This window comes from Excalfactoria chinensis, chromosome 2 (assembly GCF_039878825.1).
Source record: "Excalfactoria chinensis isolate bCotChi1 chromosome 2, bCotChi1.hap2, whole genome shotgun sequence".
NCBI lineage: Eukaryota > Metazoa > Chordata > Aves > Galliformes > Phasianidae > Excalfactoria > Excalfactoria chinensis.
This window is the reverse complement of record NC_092826.1, coordinates 53,192,153-53,213,063: the sequence shown is the minus strand read 5'-3', so window position 1 is coordinate 53,213,063 and position 20,911 is coordinate 53,192,153. Positions and strand designations below refer to the sequence as shown.

The 20,911-nt window shown below is 34.7% G+C and overlaps 2 protein-coding genes across 3 annotated transcripts in view; both read left to right on the top strand.

Annotated features, from left to right (window-relative positions):
• Positions 1-16,461, top strand: part of RTTN (rotatin) — a 75,306-nt gene extending 58,845 nt beyond the window's left edge. For both annotated transcript variants that reach the window (XM_072328875.1, XM_072328876.1), the window contains 10 exons: positions 96-304; positions 3,064-3,169; positions 5,959-6,053; positions 8,902-8,979; positions 10,042-10,168; positions 11,693-11,892; positions 12,877-13,144; positions 13,853-13,956; positions 14,307-14,373; positions 16,052-16,461. In XM_072328875.1, coding sequence (XP_072184976.1) covers positions 96-304; positions 3,064-3,169; positions 5,959-6,053; positions 8,902-8,979; positions 10,042-10,168; positions 11,693-11,892; positions 12,877-13,144; positions 13,853-13,956; positions 14,307-14,373; positions 16,052-16,134 — 1,337 coding nt within the window. In that variant the 3' untranslated portion in view covers positions 16,135-16,461. The remainder of the gene's footprint in view (positions 1-95; positions 305-3,063; positions 3,170-5,958; positions 6,054-8,901; positions 8,980-10,041; positions 10,169-11,692; positions 11,893-12,876; positions 13,145-13,852; positions 13,957-14,306; positions 14,374-16,051) is intronic.
• A 1,854-nt stretch (positions 16,462-18,315) lies between these two features.
• The window catches only part of CD226 (CD226 molecule), a 39,751-nt gene continuing 37,155 nt past the window's right edge, over positions 18,316-20,911 (top strand). The window contains 1 exon segment of the mRNA XM_072328078.1: positions 18,316-18,514. Coding sequence (XP_072184179.1) covers positions 18,316-18,514 — 199 coding nt within the window.

The following is a 20,911-nucleotide window of genomic DNA, read 5'->3' as shown; positions in this document are numbered from 1 at the left end:
TTATTCCTTTGTTTGTTGTATTTATCACGATGGTTCTCTAATATATTTAGAGACACCAAGATATGAGTGTCACTCAAGCTTATGTTACCTTTCAGATACGATTTGTGATTGTATTCGTCTGTCAACCACTCATCCAGCTTTATATACAGCTAGTTTACAGTTCCTTTCTGTCCTTTTGAATGAAGAAAGAAGACAACTGCAAGATAAACAGAGCGTATGTCAGGATCCAACTCTTAGCTTTCTTTTAGATCACTCTGAAGAATGTCAGGCATCAGTGACTCAACTCAGTGAATTAATTATTCAGGTATTTAAAATTTCATCTTGTGCTTGCTGAATATACTTTTGCTTTTTTTTTCTACATGGTAAAAAAAGAATGTTGTTGACTAAAAAAAAAAAGGTTTCTAATTATGAACCAAGACACCTTTCATCTGAGACATCTACTACATTCGTTTTTGAAAGTCATTAAATAAGTTGGAAAAAAATGTGGAGCAGCAGCTCCTGGGAAGTTCTTTGCAAGGCCATTACTGTTGTGCTGCAAAAGGATGGGATACGATCTTTTGTAGGAAAGACGAAGGAGTATCTTTGGCCAAATACTGATGTTTTTTCTTCATTTTTCAAACATGTTATGAGATTTTATGGCTGAAATTGTAGTCTTTCTCACTGTAAATGACAGAATCATTGTTCTTAATAAGCTGTTTTTGTAATTCAAAATGGACCATTAACTCTTTCAGTTAATTCTCTGCCAGTCTAAGAGTAGTGTTATTGTTCTTTAATACACTTCCTATCAGTGTATTATCCAAAGTAGTTTTAGATTCACCTGGCAGCATATTTTCGTTGAATCTCCCAGCAAGCTTATATACTGGTGGCAAGATGTTCTTTTTGAAATTCATTCTGCATGTTCTGTCTACAGTAATCTCATTATTTTTACTTATAGTTTCTTGCTCTGTCTGAAATAATCTTCACCTCCTTCATTTATTTACATTGCTAAAATATCATCCATTTCCTAGCAATAAAACAAGTTATGCTAGAAATTTGTCTAATTTACCTTTCCCTACATAACAGTTCTTCTGTCTTCATACTCACTGTCCTTTTTTTATATTATGTGCAGTTTTTTCATTGTAACAATAATATTGATCCATGAGTAAACATACTAAAAAAGTTGGCTGAAAATGAAACACTTCAATTTACTAATGCTTTCCTTCTTATTGTTGTGGGATTTTGTTTGGTTCTTTGGGTTTGTTTGTGTCAATGTTTAGTCCTATTTTGTTATGTAAAATAATATGTTTTGAGCATGTGTCAGTGCATGTCGAATGGTAGGAACAAAATAATGTTGTGTTAGTATCATTTCGTCTCTATTCCTGTGGTTACTGAATTCTTGTTAAATTACCTCAAAGAAGAGTTCAAATGATAACCTGTGCTTCCTGAAGCTTTCTACTACATGTAAATGGATCCTGTGATCCAAAAAAAAAGAAAAAAAAACCAAACAGAATTTGGAAAGAAGCAATTTCAATTTTCTGAAGAGCAGACTGCACAGATTTAGTTACATTTATTCATTTATTTATTTTCCCATGTTGGTCATTGTGATGCAGTTGAAAGAGGAGGCCGTATAGTGTAAAAGAAGCCATTAGAATGTCAGAAAATGGAAATATGGTCTTCCTCTAAGAGAAGCACTTAAGCTGAAACAGAGGAGAACGTGAATTGGAATTGTTTAAACTATCACTCATCTCCATTTAACATCGTAACTATATGAAGTCTACGAAATGGGTGATATGTAATGGCAAGTGCTTTCTTACATCTGCAAGTGTGAATATTAGAGGACTAGGTGCTCAATTGGTTAAATTATTCCATACAACCACTTTAATAAACACCCTACTGTCTTTGAAAAGAAATTGCTTTTGTGTATATACACTTTAGCCTTTGTTTGTGCATTTTCAAAATCAGAAATAAATGCTTTAAGAAAACCATATTTGGCACATAAAATTTCAAGTTTAGGACCTTATTTTTCTTGATACAAAATCTAAAATGTTTATAAATTGTGTGATCTCCCCTTCAAATCAAGTACAGTTGGCATAGATTAACATAGTTGGATCTGCTGAGGATTTATGAGACATCTTAAACTTCTTTGTCATAATTCATAAAATGTATCGAAAGTCACCATTCTTAGTTTGATACAATACTATTAATAAGTTACAATCATGGTTGAAGACACTGAAATTCTATGAAAAGCTATTAATGTGCTTCAAGAATGACCTTTTGCTAGCTTTTAAAATTGTTTAAAATTTAAGTAAAGTTTAGAAGTAAATGAAATGGAAACATAAATAAATCATGCAGACTTAGTACAACTATCCTTGCTTATTTGATCAGTTCTGATTGTTCACAAAATTAAATTAATTAGAGGAAAATACTAAGGAGACTGACAAGGAAATATTGTAGATTTTCTTGTTTTGTTTCATGTTGGTTTTAATTATTAAAATATCAATTATATATATATGTGTGTGTACATTTTATTTACAGTTCATATATATTTATTTTTATAGATTTATCCATACGTATATATTCATATATGTACACACAAGCGAGTAGAAATTTAGCTACATAAAAGATTTTGAATGGCTAGATCAAAAATGTCCCATGTATCTGCTTTGTTGTGTTAATCTGCTAGCTGTGACAGTGCACTGGAAGTATGTCAATAAGTTGGCAGTGATAGTATGCCTAAGTATTAGGAACGGTCTGTGGAAGGCTGAGATTATTAACCTAGGCTTTAGGGAGGTAGCATGTTAAGAAAAAGAAAGAGGAGTAGGCTTTAGGAACAAATAGTTGCTGGTTGTTTTTTGTTGTTTTCTGCTTTCTGTTCCTTTCTGTTAGAGAAAATGATGAAATACTTCAATATGAATAAACTGTTAACATGAATATAGAGAGAGGGAGAATTCTAGACAGGAATATAGCGATGAGCTATGAGAATGAGAATATAGAATATAGACTATGGAAGCATATTTACAATACAAGTAATACTTTCAATATGATTACTTTTTCAGTATGATAATGAAATTGCTTTATCTTTAGGTTTGTGAAAGGAAATCATCAAAGGATGTGCTGAAAGAAGTTGCTGCAAATGCATTGCTCTCTTTATTAGCTGTCAGTAAAAATGCCCAGAAATATGCATTGGAAGGTGAGTATTTTTCAATGTATGATTAATGCTTTACTAACCAACTGTTTGCAGGTGTTTTTCACATTTTACTAGTTGTAATATCCGTTGTCAAAACAAAATACCTAGTTTTCAAAGACTTTTTTTTTTTTTTTTTTTTTTGCTAAGATGTTTTTGCTAAAATGTATTAATAATAAATTCAGTATCCAGTCAAAAAGTCTGGTTAAATATTGTATATATTAGGAAAGGTGAGCTTTTACTACTCATTTTCATCCATTCAAATTCATTTCATCCATTTTCTCAAGTCATTAGTGATAGGACCAGAGGGTTTCAAGATACGGCAGGGGAAATTCAGGCTGGACATTAGAAGGTATTACTTCTCAGAAAGGGTGGTCAGGCACTGGAATGGACTGCCCAGGGAGGTGGTGGAGTCACCGACCCTGGGGGTGTTCAAGGAAAGACTGGATGTTGTGTTGAGGGACATGGTTTAGTGAGAGCTATTAGTAATAGGTGAACGGTTGGACTGGATGATCCTGTAGGTCTTTTCCAACCTTGGTGAATCTATGATTCTAAAACCAGTGATCTCTTTGCTCTGACAGTGTCTTAGAGAATTCATCCATTCCTTATTTTGTGCTGATGGAGGTTTGTTAGTGAAAGTATGCTCTGTATTTTCAGTTCTGTCTGCACCCAGACAAGAAAATACCTCTTTGCATCTTCATTCTTTCCTGACAGTTTAGTTTTATTCTTCCCATTTTTCAGTTTAAGTAGTATTTTTTCATCTTGCAGTGCAACGTCTTCTATTCCTAGGGTCTGTGCAGTAGTAAAACAGACTAAAAAACCTCTAATTAGAGGTTTTTGAGTCTACCAGTTAATTTGTGTTTGTTGTATATTGTGCATTTAATATTTGCTGATCATCACAAGTACCTTTTTTCCTCTTGAATGCTTTCTGATTACTTCCATCTCTGCTGGTCTGTTGGTCTTTTAAACCTAGATTGCACTGAAATGTATGGCTTAGGTGTAACCGCTCAATGGTTAGTCCTAGTTGCAGAAAAGTCTAATCTTCAAATCCAATTTCCTGCTACTTCCAAAGGTATTAATGGTCTTCTCAGCCTTTGTTTCAATCAGGGTGGTTCTTCTGTTGAAGACCCATGAAGTTATCTAAGACCTGACTCCTGTAAAAGCACTACAAGTGCTAAGGCAGCCTTTAAATCCTAGCTGTGATGTAGCACAAGTCTTAAAGAGGAGTTCTGGAATTCAAATTAATGTCCAGAAAATATCTATAGCTCTAACATCAAAAGTTCAGCTCTTAAGAACTATTTTTAAATGAACAAATGCAAAGTCCTGTACCTGGAGAGGAGGAACAGCTTGTACCTGTGCAGCCTGAGGAACAGGAAAGGACGTTGAGATAAGGAGTAGGCTGAATGTGAGAAGATTAAGAGCATCTTGGACTATATTAACAGAAGCAAAGCCAATAGGTCGAGGGAAAAGGTTATCTCCCTCTACCTAGCATGTTCTAGGCCAAATCTGGAATAATGTATCCAGATTTGTCCCAGTACAAGAAAGTTATCAGCAAATGAGTGTGATTTCAGTGGAAGGCCAGCAGGGTAGGCAGGACCTGAAGCTTAGAGGAGAGGGAGACTGAGGCCTTCAACCTGGAGAAAAGGAGGATTTGGGGGGGACCTAATAATAACCTGCCGGTATGTATGAGGTTGCGAAGAAGACAGATATTTTAACAGCATTGTGTGGAAAAGGAGGATGGGAGAGAGAATGGGCAAAAATTGAAACAAGAGAGATTTCTGTCCACAGAGGAACTCCTTATCTTTCAGGGCAAACAAACAGAGGGTCAGGTTGCCTAAATGTATTATGCAGTCTTGGTCCTCATAGACTTTCAAAACCCAGCTAGATCAGATACCAGGTAGACCTTGTCTAGTCTTACAGCTGATTCTACTTTGAATACGAGTTTAGTCTATATGACGTCTGGATACTGTCTCTTCCAACTTGAATTATCCTTTGCTGCTGTGATCTTGTTGTATCTTTGAGAACTCTGGGTGCCATTAAGCTAATAACATTTTTCACTCTGAACCACCTGAATCTTGGTTGCTTTTTTTGTTTTTTCTTACTTCAAATGTAGCAAATCTTCTGTGATAGGGAAAAGCTTGGCTAAGATAAATGAGTGCCCTGACCTTTCAAAGCTTTAGTCTTCTATGCAGCTTTGTTGAAGATATCTTGAAGAGTTATGATTTGTCATCCTCATCCTCCCAATTCATTTTCATAAGTTAGCCTGTCTCCATCTTTGTCAACTGTCTGTCTTATTTCAGTGACTCACAGAAATGAAGAATTATTGGGAAAAAAAAAAAGTGATAAGGAGAAATCATCAAGAATCATCCCTACTCTCTTTATCTCTTCCATTTTCTTTGAGTATTCTCCTCACAGGAATCTGTTGCAGGACAACTCAAAAATACCCTTGGTTCTTGAGGTCATTCTGCTAGGTGCAGTCCATCTCAGGGACTGTAGTAGTTACTTCCTGATATCATGGAGATGATGTTCTACAATTGCAGAATTTGGAGAACTGAATAATTAAACTTCAGGAGAGTAATAGTAATCATCATCTTTGTAAGAGCTATATCTTCTATTCCAGAATGCCTGTTGCCATGTTATTGTAAGCTACTAAGACCTAATCTTAGTTGTTGTTTTTTTTTTTAATTACTATTGCTTTATTTTGAATAGTTTTGAAAATTCACATTGCAAAAAGGTATTTGGAATTCCTTTGATTATGAATGAGCTACTAAATATTAATGATTTTTGTCTTCCAGTTGACCTGATAGGTAGCTGTATAGGACAGATAAAACACATTCATGCGCAGCTGAATTTGGATTCTCTAAAGCCTGGGAAAGCACAGAAAAAAAAGGTAACTGTAAAAACAAACAAAGAAACCAAACCCCAACAACAAACAGAACACTGATATGATAAGGAACTAAGGAACTTCTTAGCTTTTTTTTTTTTTTTTTCCTTTCCTTGAAGTGTATAGTTTTGGTAGCTGCACAGTTGAAAGAAAATAAATGACAGCTGGTCATTTATAGTAAAGTTTCCTTAAGAATCCCCAAGTACGGGATTTTGCAGACTTTGTTATTTTCTTGTTTTCAGAGTTGGATTTCTAGCCTTAACAGTCATGCCCCTGCCCAGTGTAGCTCATTTTTCTTATCTTATTTTCACAAGAATATATCTTTTACATTTTTCAGTATTTCCTCTTCTCCTTCAAGCTGTCCTAGCCATTTTCTTTATCTTTTCTTGCATCAATCTCCTTCCTATCCCCCAACTTATTGTGCATTTTACTTGTATGTTTAAATCTTGTTTTTTGTTCTCTAATTTCTTCTATTCTTCGTTTTCCAATTACATTTCATTTTCTGTCCTACATAGTTGGGTTGGATGCTTTGATTTCCTATTTGGTTTCTTACCAAACTAAATTGACCTTGTTGTTAGCTTCTTATCAGTTTGTTTACCTCATGTCTGCTCCTTTCACTATCAATACTCCCATGTTCTTCTCTCCATTCACAAGGCTTTTTTTTAGCTTTTCTTTTTTAATTTCCAATTCATTCCATCATCAGACTTATCTATTACCCAGCTCTTCCTTACTACATCTAAAAATAGATGATTTATTATAATACAACAGTTTCATAAGTTTCTGCCTGCTTTCTACTATTTACATCTAAGAGCATTATTAAAATGCAAGTAATAGTTTCTGCTGTCAAATTTCATATCTCATACAATCCCATATTAACTTGCAATTGCAGAAAGTAGGTAGGGTAGATGTGCATTGTTTAAGCTAGATATTATTTTTGTCATTGGCATTGGTACAAATAGACATTGTGCTTGTTTTGTGAGGATGTGAAACTGCATTTTGTAACAATGAGCTCTTACAGGAATTTGATCCTGATATTCAAAGATCATAATGATTTCCCTTCAGATCACCTAAACACTGTATTATCCCTTCTGCAAGGGATGGAGGCTGAAAGGTGTCCTTTGCTGAGTATGCCTCTTGAAGTTTGCTTATCATTTATATTTGTTGGGCTGAGAAGGAGAAAGCTGGGCGTATGTGCTTCTCATTAAATGTTAGGAATTAAATGATGGAATTTAAGATATGAAAGAAAGAACCTTTTGTGAAAGATGACCTCAACTAGCCGGAAGGGTTTTTTATATTTAATGAAAAAATTTTGAAAGAGATTTTCAGAAAACTTTCTGGCACATTTCCCCATTGAGCTGGGACTGTAGATTGCTGCAGCAAATGTAAGTGTGCTCTTGTTTGTATGTAGTGGCGCATAAAGATAAGTAATTTGGTTTTGCATGAGGGAAAGCCATACAAACCACCTGTCAGCCCACTTTGGGGAACAGCTCTTAAAGTAAGGTTAGTAGAACTAATTTTTTGTCTTATTTTGACTGTTGTGAAAAATGTGCTTGAACTTCAGTCTCATAGCACCTTAGGTATTTGACATGAGATTTCTTTTCTGTCACAATAATTATAATAATACTAGCCAAGTACACATATATATACAAATAGCCAGGCTTTAGAAAAGCTCTCAGAACAGAATAAAGACTGCCTAAAGTAAATGAGTTAAAATAGTGCCATCAACACAATCTATAGGCTTTTTAACCTGCTAGCAGCTTACACATTAAGTATTAGTTGTAGCTTGGGGAATTTTATAGGATTGATTGCTATTTGAGTTTAAGTAAACTAATCCATTAAGAAGTTCTTGAAGGATCTTCTTAGTATTTTACTTAGTTAAAAATGAGACAAACCAGTCATAAAATGTTTTTAAAAGGAAGACATACATATTTTGTTGTTGCTGTTGTTTTACATCTGATTTTCATTAGCTTTTTTTCAGATTGCTTTGTAATTAATAATTAAATGTCATCAACTGTACATGGTATGCTTTATAAGCAAATAGTGTTTCACCTTATTGGAGAATAAGCATGAATCCTGCATCCTTTTTCCTTTATGCTTATAGATATTGAAATATGGAAACATTCTCTTGGGTTCAACAAGCTTCCTGGAATTCAGTCATCTTGCAGAAGCGGTTTAGTCTATCAACCTTACAGTAGAGGTCAAGCCATCATTAGGTTTTAGTGTCACAGAGCTACCATGGAGATAGATTTTATTTTTTCACTTTTATACTTGAAACTTTTCATGATAGTTCACTGTCCAAAGGTCTGTATTTATCTTTGTACTATTCTTATAAGGTCAGAAACTTTCCAATATTAAGAATTGTGAAATAAGACAGAGAGAATATATTGATGAATTGATCTGACCAAATACAGAGATCTGCAAGATAGAGATAGTTTATCTTTGTTTTCACCCAAGGGTTTTAAATAGGTGCGTTTAGGAAGTGATTTTTCTGATTTATTTTTATTTATTTATTTTTTTAGATGTCTGCTTTAGGTTGATACAGCTCAGACCCAGGAATTGTTCCTTCCCATTCTTCTTTAATTTTCAGAGAAAGTGAGCTCTACATTACAGATCTCTGCATTTGGCCAGTTCAGTCCTCCTGGATTAAAAAGAGAGAGGAGGAGGTGTGCAAGTATACATGTTTAAAGCTAAGTGAAAGAAATCCAACCTGGAACGAACCAGAAGGAAAGCATGTGGAAGCCATGTGACCTGTACACTGATAACTTAGATTTTCACCTCTCATTTGAAATATCTTTCTTCCTGTGCACTGTTTTTGTATTTTTGTGCTGATCTACAAATGTTTTTATCTAAATAGGAGGATAGCCTTAAAAAGCAGTTAAGATGTGCTATGCAGCTTCTTAGAAATTGCCTCTTTCAAAATGAAGAATGCAAGGTAAGTAATTCCTTGCAGGAGTACCTCTGCCAACGGCATGTGCTAGCCCCTGTTTTTGTATATAGAACAACGTGTTAATAGGACTAGAGGGAATGGCCTCAAGTTGTGCCAGGAGAGGTTCAGGTTGGACGTTAGGAAATACTACTCTGAAAGAGTGGTCAGGCAGTGGAATGGGCTGCCCAGGGAGGTGGTGTAGTCACCAACCCTGCTGACGTTCAAGGAACATTTAGATGTGCTGAGGAACCTGGTTTAGAGAGAACTATTGGTGATAGGTGGATGCTTGGACTGGATGATTTTGTAGGTCTTTTCCAAATATGATGATTCAGTGATTCTATCAATTACAGGCCTACATAAGCCAACTAGTTATACAAATGGTTCCCACGTACCATTACTTTGGCTACACTGATGCAACCTTTCCCTTCCAGAATCAAGATCATTTCCTTTACACCAAGGAAAAAATTCAAATGAGATTAATTTTGAGAGTTCTCAGCTCTGCAGAGCTGGTTTCTTGAAGCAGTGAGGGATGTTCTCAATAACTGATTTTCTGTTATTTTCTCTGGACAACTGCACTTTCTTATTTCCGTGCTTTTGAGTTCCTGTTAGTTTAATTGGAGCAGCTGTAGAATGGGGAGCTCTTGAATAATCCCAACTGGAGTGAATAAATCTTTGCCTTTATTTGCCTTTATTTTAGAGTGGTTCCAGAGTAACAAGTTTGACTTACTGGCATACTTCTTCAGAGGAATAAATTTAATTGCTAGCAGATAATTATCAATAACTATGTATTATAAAGCTGCACAGAAACAAAAATATGGATATATAATGTATACTTGAGATTTTGTTACCAAAATATTTTAATACTGAGGTATATATTACAAAGTATAGGCATGCATATCATTAAAAAAGATTTTACTGAAATAAACTAATGGGACACAGTAAGGAAAAACTTGTTTTTCTCACTTTGTTTATACTTTGAAGGATATTGTATATACTATAGTAATGTAGTAATTATATAGTAATATAGTGTTTATATAATAATATAAATTCTTCATTATGTTTTCATAGATAGCAGCACTCAAAGCTCATCTTGTTCCTGTTCTCCATTTGCTGTGGCCATGGCTTTTAATGGATGACTCCTCCATGGAAGTAGCTCTGCATTTGCTTTGTGTCTACACTGCATACTATCCTGCAGGTATAGTCTCTCTGTGATGTAACATAACAAAATATTTTAAAAGAATAATTAGGGTAGCATGAAAAGGAAGCGGAAAAAAAGCATAATGGGAAAAGAATGTTTATTACTACTGTTAGAACAGAGTGTAAAAGCACTGGTCCATCAAAGTCTATCAAGAGTTTTAATACATTCAAGACTTCTGCTCAGATCCTGTTTTACTGGGTTGGATTTAGCAATAATACAATTGTATTAAAGGATTAAATAGCACTTAATTCAAACCATGTCTGAGGGTTACACTTAATAAACTAAATAGTATGCTGTAGAAATACTGCTATGGGAACTTCATTATCGAGAACAACATTATCAGTACTTTATACAGTTTATATTTTGGCCCTTGTTGAAAATATAATAATCTAATTTACCTCCATGTTGTATTTCTTCTATTTATATATTGGTCTTAGTAACTAGATTGATAAAAGTGCACTTTTCATAAGAATCCTCTTCATTTAAGGAAATCCTCTATTTCCACTGAGTAATTATCCCCACTGCTCATTTCATATCCAGGTTATCAACTTAAGTAACAGTTTGTTTGTGACTTGAAGAAGCATAGGTATTTGATGATTTCTCCCTGTCAAAATAACTTTAGGAGTTAGCTTTTTAAGAATATATTAACAACTGAGCATTTTTACCCTTTTTTAAAGCTAGTATCTCTGGATCTTAAATCAGTCTATATCTTTTTCATAAATACATTATTTTTAAAATGGTCTTCAGAAATACATGAATGTATTAGCCAGCCATAGTGAATGTGTAAAGTTCTGTGATATGCTGGAAATCATGCTTAAAGTTCTGATGGCCCTCTTGCTCTTGTGTGTGACTCTAGGCTGTATTAGTCCTCGTTAATAAGATTTTAAACTAATAATGTTTTGTCTTCCTATTCTTAATTGTTGTTTATGAGGTGACCCAAACTTACCTGTTCTAAACTGCTTACCCACTTCAGCGTAATGCAGGCAAAGAAAACATGTAGATCTTTATAACAGTTAAAAACAGTCTGATTTTTATTTACTTATATAAATAATTAACCATGATTACAGTTCACAAATACCATTAAATAAAAATATATGGCTGCATATTTTTACATAAACATTGTATCAGTAACTTAATTGTTCCCTGTTGATGTGTTAATTAGAGCTTGTAGTTCTGTAGTGTAGCATTTTACTTTGTACTATGGTTAAAACTTACATAATTAGAGACCTGATTTCTGAAACAGATTCAGAGGATCACTATGGATTCTCATGCACTATTTCTTAGATAGAATGTGCCTGTCTTTAAGGAGACATTCTGAGACAGAGATAGAATGTGCCTGTCTTTAAGGAGACATTCTGAGACAGAGCAATTACTTTTTTATTTTAACAGTAGAATAAACAAATGCTAGAACAATAGGCTGCTCTTCCTGTAAATCATCATGTTCACCATTCTTTAGTTAATTTCTTTTTCAAAAATGAATTTATATTCTGTCTTATATGATAAATGTTTCATCTCCTTAAGGTTGTGCTTCACTTTGTTGGACCAGTGGCGGACAGTCATCACTTGTGTCTGTACGAAGTGCAGCTGGCAGTTCATTAATGCATAACATCTTGAAATTGGCTTCCCAAATATCTGATGATAACAGCCCACTTCAGCATGTGATCTTTGATCTTCTTTCTAACCTTGCTCTATCTCATGACTGTAAAGGAATTATTCAGAAAGTAAGTAAATAGTATTCTTCACATATTTTTTTTCATTATGTGATACATACATTTTGCTTTATGTAATAAACCCTCATACTTCAATATGGAGAGTCTTGTGGTCATAACTGTCCCAGATTTCTCAGCCTTTTTCCATGTGTGACTAGATGGTCTGATCCCTCAGTCATCTTTGTGGCCCTTTATTGTATCCTACACTATGCCCATGTCTCTTGTGTACTGAGACGCTCAGAACTGGGTGCAGTACTACAGATTGCCTGTAGAGGGGAAGGATCTTCTCCCTTGACCTGCTGGCAATGCTTTTTATAATGCATCTTAAGATACTTTTTGCCTTCTTTGTGGCAGTTGCACATTTCTGCCGCTTGTTCCACTGAGACCTGTAGGTCCTCGTCTACAAAGCTGCTTTCCAGCTGGGTGGCTCTCAACATATACTGGGAGTACCCACATATTTCTCCTTGCTGAGAAGCTCTTCCCTGCTTTGTGTCATCTGCAAACTTGTTGCAAATACATTGCTTATGACTACATATGAAGTGAAAGATACTGTTCATTTAACACTTGTTAACATAAGTGAGGATTCAAGAACATATTACACAAGTACTGCATTGATTCATTAAAATTGTTTCTAGTTCATTTTGGGGGCAAAAACAATAAATACAAAGCAAACCAGAATGCTTATGTAGTGATGGGATTTTAAAGAAATATATTGTATTGATCCAACTTTTATGTATCTGTCTGTACCACAAAAATGAATAGAGAAGAAAATGTGTTTTACCATAGCAACTTTATAGCTATGATGTGGATTCTTTATCATATGTAATTATTTTTAAAAATCCTTGACTAACAGTGGGTTTCAGTAAATATATATCTATATATCAATAAATATTTATATTAGTTGTTGTTCAAGTATATACCTCGGAAAGTCTTAACAGCAGTGAAGAAACCATTGAACAGTACATATCCTAACATCCTTTTTGTTCCTTCTGACAGAGTAACTTCCTGCAGAACTTTTTGTGTCTTTCATTACCAAAAGGAAGTCTTAAAAATCCTAGCAACGTGTGTACCCTTTGGCTAAAGCTGCTACTGAACATATCTTTTGGAGAAGATGGACAGCAAATGATTATGAAGATAAATGGGTTTTTAGACCAGATAGTGGAAATGTGTAAATGCAAACACAAGAGCAGCCAACATATAGCACTACTTATTCTACATAACATGTGTTTTAGTCCAACAAATAAGCCCAAGATATTAGCTAATGGTAAGTGCATGAAGTGTATTAAAGCTATTAGAAAATATGTCTGCCAAGATACCATATTTTTGGTGCAATTTGTGTTACTGATCAAGATCTTAATATTATTTAGAAAAGCATATTTATAAAAATGGTTTTCATAGAAGCAGAAATGCATTCAAAATAAAATTATTTAGCAAAAGGAAAAGTAGAATAGTTTTTAGATAATTATTGTGAAGGTTTCCGTGTTCTGCTGTTTGTAATAATCTACTTCAGAACTTTAATAGAAATTTCTACCATGGAAGTTCATTTCTTCAAACGAAACCTTATTATTTGCTGCAAATCATGGCTATTGAAGCAAACTATTACGTGTTCTGTCATGTGCTGAAAATGTTTTTGGTAGTGATAAAGTTACCACCATAGACACATATGTGTGTAACAAAGATGATGTAACAACGGGTTCAGAACTGTTCTAGGGGTTTGTTTGTTTGTTTGTTTGTTTTTTAAGGTGCTTCAGGTTCTCTTATTTAATTGCAGACAGAGGACTGCCTTTCTTATGACTTTTCTGCAGGTCTTCTGCAGTGTCCATCCTTTTCAGTTTTTCCCTGATGCTGATTTCCTGATTTCCCTGATGTCATATAAAATGTGCACTCCAAGGATAAAAATAGAGAAATATGAATATAATTATGGCTTTGATATTTTCTTCATGGTTTATTTGTTCTATTTATTTATTTTAAGATAAAGCTATTGAAGTTCTAACTACCTGTTTGGAAAGTGATAGTTGTGCAGTTCAGAGAATTGGAGCAGCTTCACTTTGGGCATTGCTTCACAATTATCAGAAGGTTAGTATTTGAGAAATACAGGAATAAAAATTTAATGTTTCCTTTATGCATGGCAACTTTTAAGTAAATAAAATTGTAATTCACATCAGCAGCTCCGTCATCTTATTTTAATCACAGGTGCTTGGGATTGGGGTTTGAACAACAAAAGTAAGCAGCTTGTCCTGTGTGATTTCACACTGCTCATATAAATACACTCTGACAATAACATATGCTAATTCTAAAATTCATGAATTTCACCTTCTATTGAGTTATTGTCGATATCTGCTTAAAAGCAGGGGGGCTAAGCTTGTTGTTTAAGTGTCTAGGTGGGGGGAAACGAAGTCATTGTGTTTTGTTTCTGTGTGCTGCAGGCAAAAGTGACTTTGAAGAATCCATCAATAAGAAGAAAAATAGATGAAGCGTATTCTTTAGTGAAAAGTAAGTTTTAATCTCAGCTAATTCCAGTTCTCTATTTTTTCATTAAGTAGCTCACTACTGCATTCTAATTTATATTATCAGAGTAATTTTTGGCTTGCTGCGAAGTTTTGACAGGATACTTTCATCTCTAAAATCATGAGTACTGATACGATTTATAGCCAGGTATCTTTTAAGTATAGATAGTAAAATGCCATTTGATTAAAAAATTTCATGCAAGATCTCAGGAGATAGATGAGGTTCATTTGCAAGAACAGGTCTGTTTTTGTGTGCAGCAAATATACTCCTGTGTTAATGATTTAGAAGAAAATGTTAGCTTAAAATTTTCTTAAAGAATTTTCAAAGTCACTGTATTCAGTTACATAGAGAAGGAATCAGGACAGGTGGTTGTGCCGGTCTTAAAAAGCTGTACTATGAATTAGTTGACTTCTTGAAAGCTTAAGAGTTTTCTGAAGTACCTGAAGATAACTACAGTTTTGAGTAGCTTTTGTATGATAGATTCCTACATTCAAGAGTATTCATTTTGGAATAATATTCAAGCATTAGTCTGGAGCTGCAGCTTCAGTAGATAATAATGGATTTGTATGTTGTAATTCGTTGCATCAGACTCTGACCTTGCAAAAACATGCAAATACTTAATTTTAAATCAATGAACTTTCCTCCTGAATTAATTTGCTCTACACTAGTATTCAGTCAGGTTTATCATTGCAGAGGCTTTTAATACAAAGTTACCTTCATATTCTGAACAACAGAATTACCACAAAATTTCTGCTTACAGTACAATATTTGTTAGGATCTTAATTAGGAGGAGATGCTAGAACAGCTCATAGCTTTGTGCTATGTCTGCTCTAATTCATTGTGCTGGTGTTCCAGATTCATCCTTTACTAAGTCAAACACCAACTGTAGTATAAAGCAAGGTTTTCTTATATTGAAAACATGATAATGAATAGACAACTTTGTGTCGACATTTATAGAACAACAAAACTTAGACTGTTCAAGTCATTAAGTTGAGTCAACAAGGTAGAAATGCATGGTTTTGACAGACTAGTACTTCATAATTTTGATCAATGTTTATTGATATACTACTTCAGAATGGAAAGTCGTAATCTGAAATATTGATTTTTGAATTCAGTAAACATTTAAATACCAAAATAATGACTACAAAATACTTGATGGACCTGTAGTTATTACAGTTTACAAGAATGTGAAGTTGTCTTCAATATTTTCCTGCTTAAAGTTTCTTTATTGGCTCACCCTAGTGATTATTCAATTAATTTACAGCAACAATTGAGCTAAAATGGTAGATTATTCTTCCAAGTGTAAGTGGAGGATTTTTTTTCAATTTCTTTTGTTATTTTTCGTTGCCCACTTTGCTTTTCCCAAAAAGTATTGTCAAAAAAAAACCAAATAAACAAGGGATTACCTTATTGTAGCACAGGAGAATCAAAAGGCAGTTTTCACTTTGTTCTTACAACTGAGTAAGAAAACATAACACACCACAAAAAACAACAGAGTTTGAAACATTAAGTATTATTTGTTTTAAATTTTCTACTCCATAATGCAGAATGCTCATAAAATAGGATATGGATAAAATGCAAGGCATTTGATTTGGTCTTTGGAAAATATGTTTTTTATTAAGAATTGATTAGAAGTTAAAATCTTGTTTTTGTTTCATTTTAGCTACTCCACAGCCAGAAGAAAACGAGCTAAATGCCTACTACTTAAAATGCTTAGAGAATGTAGTGCAGCTTCTTGATTGTTAATGACTGTCAGATGAATTCTTATCTTGAAATCGGACAGATTGTTCAATGGAAGTTTGGAATTCAAAGAAAGCACTTCTAATTCATGGATTTATGGCAACAGCATACATGCTATGGAAAAAAATTATGAAGTCTTTGAGAAAGGGTGTTGACTGCTTTGAACCAAAGAAGTTGCATTAAATGTAGCTTAGACTTTCTGTACTCTAATCCCAGTGGGAAATTATAATGAGGCTGCTATGTAAAGTATGTATGAAGAAGAATGACTGTACAGAGAAAAAAAATGTGAAAAGACGGTAATTTTCTTAAATTGTATATTGAAATTGTTACTATAAGTTATTACAATTGCTGTTTTGGATTGGTCTTAATAAAGTTTTGCTTTGCTTTTTATTTGTTTAATTCAGTTTAATATTTGTTTATAGTTTGTAATTTGTAATGTTAATAAGCACACTGAAAACAGTTTTAAGAATACTCACGGTCATGTTGTGTTATACTTGTTAGATACAGAGTAGCAGTCGATGGTCCCTTCCAACACAACTCATTCTATGACTTTAAGAAAAAGATCATGTACATGGCTTGATGCTGCTTGTATGATATAACCGCGATGCTTACAATACCTGGATTAAGTCATTACTAGAAATGTAATTTCATTATCAGCTCTCCATCCTTTCCCTGACAAAACAAAAAGCAAAGTGAGACAAAGACTGATTTTTTTTCATTTTATATATTGTATGTTGTTACTTGCAAAGTAGTTATTAAATGCTATCGTTCTCACCCCACAGTATTGCAGAAATCTAAGCTGTAAGGCTAGTGGGAATGCGAATGCTCAGCAGTAGTTAGCTCTGCATGTTAGTGTTTTCTGCCCAGGCTTAGTGGATAAGTATCACACTAGCAAACGCTGATTCTTCTTTGTTTCGGCATAATCAGCCCTGATGATTTCTCTCAATTTAAGTTGTAAGTCAAAACAAAGATTGCTTGCCACTTTGCTTCCTTTGTCAGAGACACAAAAAATGAGAGTACTTACTGCCAAATTAGTTTTAATGGAAGTAAGAAATCATTTAGCAAGAGGCCTTTTCAGAGTGCAGAAATGCACATGGATCTGATTAGATGAAATAGAGCTGTATTTTTAAAGCTTATTTAGCCTTGAATTTTAATTCGAACTGATTCATATTAAAATGTTTTTACTGATCCAGAATTCTTGAAGTCCATTGCTTTGTAAAGAAAGCAGTGTATTCTCAAGAAATAGAACTATACAATGTGGCAGAGTACGAATTAAAGAGATGTTTCAAATCTCATAGCTGTAATGGCAAACTAACAGCCTCGCTATTGATCTAAGTCTGTGCAGACAGGACTTTGTCTTGTAAAACTTCACTGGATGCTGAATATTAGTTTATCTTTTTTATATGTATATTTTTTTCTGAATATCCATAATCACAGTTGAATTGTATCATTGAACTCACACACAGTGTGTTAAAAATATAAAACAGATGCCTGTACTCTTAAGCATTTCAATTTTACTGAGCTGTAGAAATTTTTAAAGAAATTATTCATGTTAAAAAATCCAGAAAAATTGCTAGTACATTTGTTTTTATAGAGCAAAGATAGAACTTAAAATTTTCTCAGTATTTTGAGATGTTTTACAGTTGTGGGAGGCAACTGTAGCAATGACATAAGTAAATACTTGTTGGTATTTAAATTTAAATATTTTAGCTTCTAAGAAGTATATACTTCAGATCTCTGGAACTGCTCCAACAGCTTGATGTCTTTCTTGTATTGGGGGCCCCAGAACTGAATACAGTACTCCAGGTGAGGTCTCATGAGCAGAGTAAAGGGGCACCTCCCTCATCCTGCTGGTCATGCTTCTCTTAATGCAACCCAGGATATGGTTGGCCTTCTTGGCTGCAAGCACACATTTCTGGCTTGTGTTGAGTCTTTCATCAAGCGACACCCCTAAATCCTTCACATCCTCCTCCTTCCTTGTGCTTGGGATTGCCCTGATCCAGGTGCAGGACCTTGCTCGTGGCCTTGTTGAACTTTGTATGTTGCCATGGATCCACATCTCAAGCCTGTTCAGGTCCCTGTGGATGGCATCACTTCGCTCTAGCTTTTCAGCTGCACCCCACAGCTTGGTGTCATCTGGAAACTTGCTGAGACTGCACTCGAACCCACTGTCTATCACCTGCAAAGATGCTGAATAACATCAGTCCTAGCACCGATCCCCAAGGAACGCCACCTGTCACCAGTCTCCACTTGGACACTGAGCCACTGACTGCAATTCTGAATACAGCCATCCAGCCAATTCCTTATCTAGCAAGTGGTTCATCCATCAAATCCATCTTTCTCCAGTTTGATGACCAGGATGTCAAATGCTTTGCATTTTGTCCAGGTAGCTGATGTCAGTTGCCCTTCCTTTATCCAATGACACTCTAACTTTATCATAAAAAGCCAAGTCTGTCAGGCATGTGCATTATTACAATTTCTGATTGCTCATTATTTTTTTCTAAACAGTATTAATTCCTCCTGCTTCTTAAGACCAGCCAAACATAACAGATGATTTCAGGAAGCTGACAGATATCTGTTAGTCAGTGGTTTTACCAAGTGTAGGTGGTGCATGCGAGTCCTTTTGGCTAATTTCAAACGTGTGAAAGATGCGTCTTACGCATTGCAGAAAATGATTATATCTGTTAAAAGGGTAAAACTGCTAACCTTCCTCACCCTTCAAATGCACTCCAAGAAATTATGTTAGTAACTAGTTGTGACAGATAATTATCACAGGCAAAAATGTTTTATTCATCCTAAATTGTATATATTAATGTTGCAGCGAGCAATGGACTTTAAGCAGACATAACGTATCACTGCATGCAGTGTTTTAAACATCTACTAAGATTAATTAAACAAGTATTCTAATATAAAAATGTATTTTGTAGCAAACAGGTGTTTCCGAAAATGGAATCTGATGTAGCTTGTATGAAACAGTGAGATTTTATGGTATACGGGGAAAGGGGGGGGGGGAAGCAACAAAATTCAGAATGGAAATAAGCAATATTTTGAATTCCCAGTACCTATTTCAAAGTACAGTTAAGTTCAGTAAAACTGTAGGAGAAAACTAGATCAAAGTTTGCCCAGTTGAGAACTGTCTTCACAGTCCACGAGGACAGAGAGCTGTACCTCAATGCTGAGAGCACAAATGACACTCTCTCATATTTCTTTAATGGCCATACTGGCCAAAGCCTGCTTGTGCACTTTATTTAGAGAAAGAAATTTCTGTCTGAATGCAATGCCCAGTGTTGTTGGCAATAAGGATCAAATGAAATCAAGTCCCAGTTTGTCTGCTGCTTCTCTTTGAAAACAAGGCAAAAAGTGTCGTAGCTGTGCCCTCACTATTCTTGGTTCCAATATGTAGCAGCTGATCACTGATTTGCAAATCATTGTAGTGCAGCGAATGTTGTGCAATGTTTTTTCAAAAATACGAAAGAGGACCAAGACAGTTTGGTTTACATCCTTTCACAGTTAATGCTGGCCAAGTCATATCTGCTTTCAGAAGTATCACTCAGTAATGGGAGTTCTGACTGTAGTCAGTTGTTAGTCAAGTTGATAATCTGTTTTGAGGAGACTGATATCAAGAACCCCAGACCATGCGTATTACGTGAGAGTTTGCTATAGAATGATTTATACCTAACTTGCTAAGAAAAAGTAAAAAGAAAACCTATTTTATAAAAGTGAAAAGACTCCTACTAAATTCTGATGAAAAAAATATTCTTGTTTTTATGTGAAATTTCTGAATCAGCCAGGCAGGACTGGTTAAGTTGCAGTCAATATAGCTAATAAATATAGCCAATAAAGTGTAGGTCTGATCCTGCAGGTGATACATATCCACCAGTACATTGTGGAAGAACTAATTTTTACTTCTTACTGACAGGTAAAACTTTTCTTTCTTGTTCCATAGGAGGAGAGCTCCTAAAAAACAGTATGGAACACAGAGTAGCATAATACTGCTAGCAAGTCAAATAGTTGAGACTTTTAAAGCCATCAAAATGCATTTTGACAATTCTCAGAGCTTCATGTAGGTAATGTGAGTTGTTTCACTTGAATTTGCATGCCTTGCAGTCTTTCCTAGGCATTGTCTATTTTACAAGGCAGTATTAGAAATGCTTCATAATGAAAAAAAAATATTTTAGGAAGACTGACCTGACATTGATATATATATATAGGATCAGGCAGTGGCAAGAAGTGACCTTTAAAATCAAATATTCTCTGTTCTCGGTTTTTCCATAACCTTAAGAAGCTGAGGAGGGGTAGCAGATGACCTCTCAGCCTGGGTCTCGAATTGTGGGCACAGGGAGCTATAAGATCACCTGTGTCCTTGTTTTGGATCCATTAATGGTTAAGTGTGTGTTGTGAAAAACTTGCTATCCAATTTAATGAGATCTAAACCTTATGTAAGCCATTGTTAGATGATGTCAATCTTTTATTAAGTTTAATAAGGTCATATCTCCTCCATTTTGTTTTCTTTGTTAGGTCTGCATCACAGACTGCTACTGACTTCAGGGACCACCTGAACAACACTGAAGAATTAAAAAAAAACGAACAAGAAAAAGCCCATTACTCTTTAGAAGCTTCTGTGAGAAGAGAGTTCTCAAAATTTAGGTGGGCTGAGAAAGATGCATGCTTGACTGAGGCAACTGAACCCCATATGTTAACATCAGAACATCATGGGCTATCAGAATAGCAATGCTCATCACATAATTTCAAATTCAAGATATTTTAGAAAAGCTCAAAATGC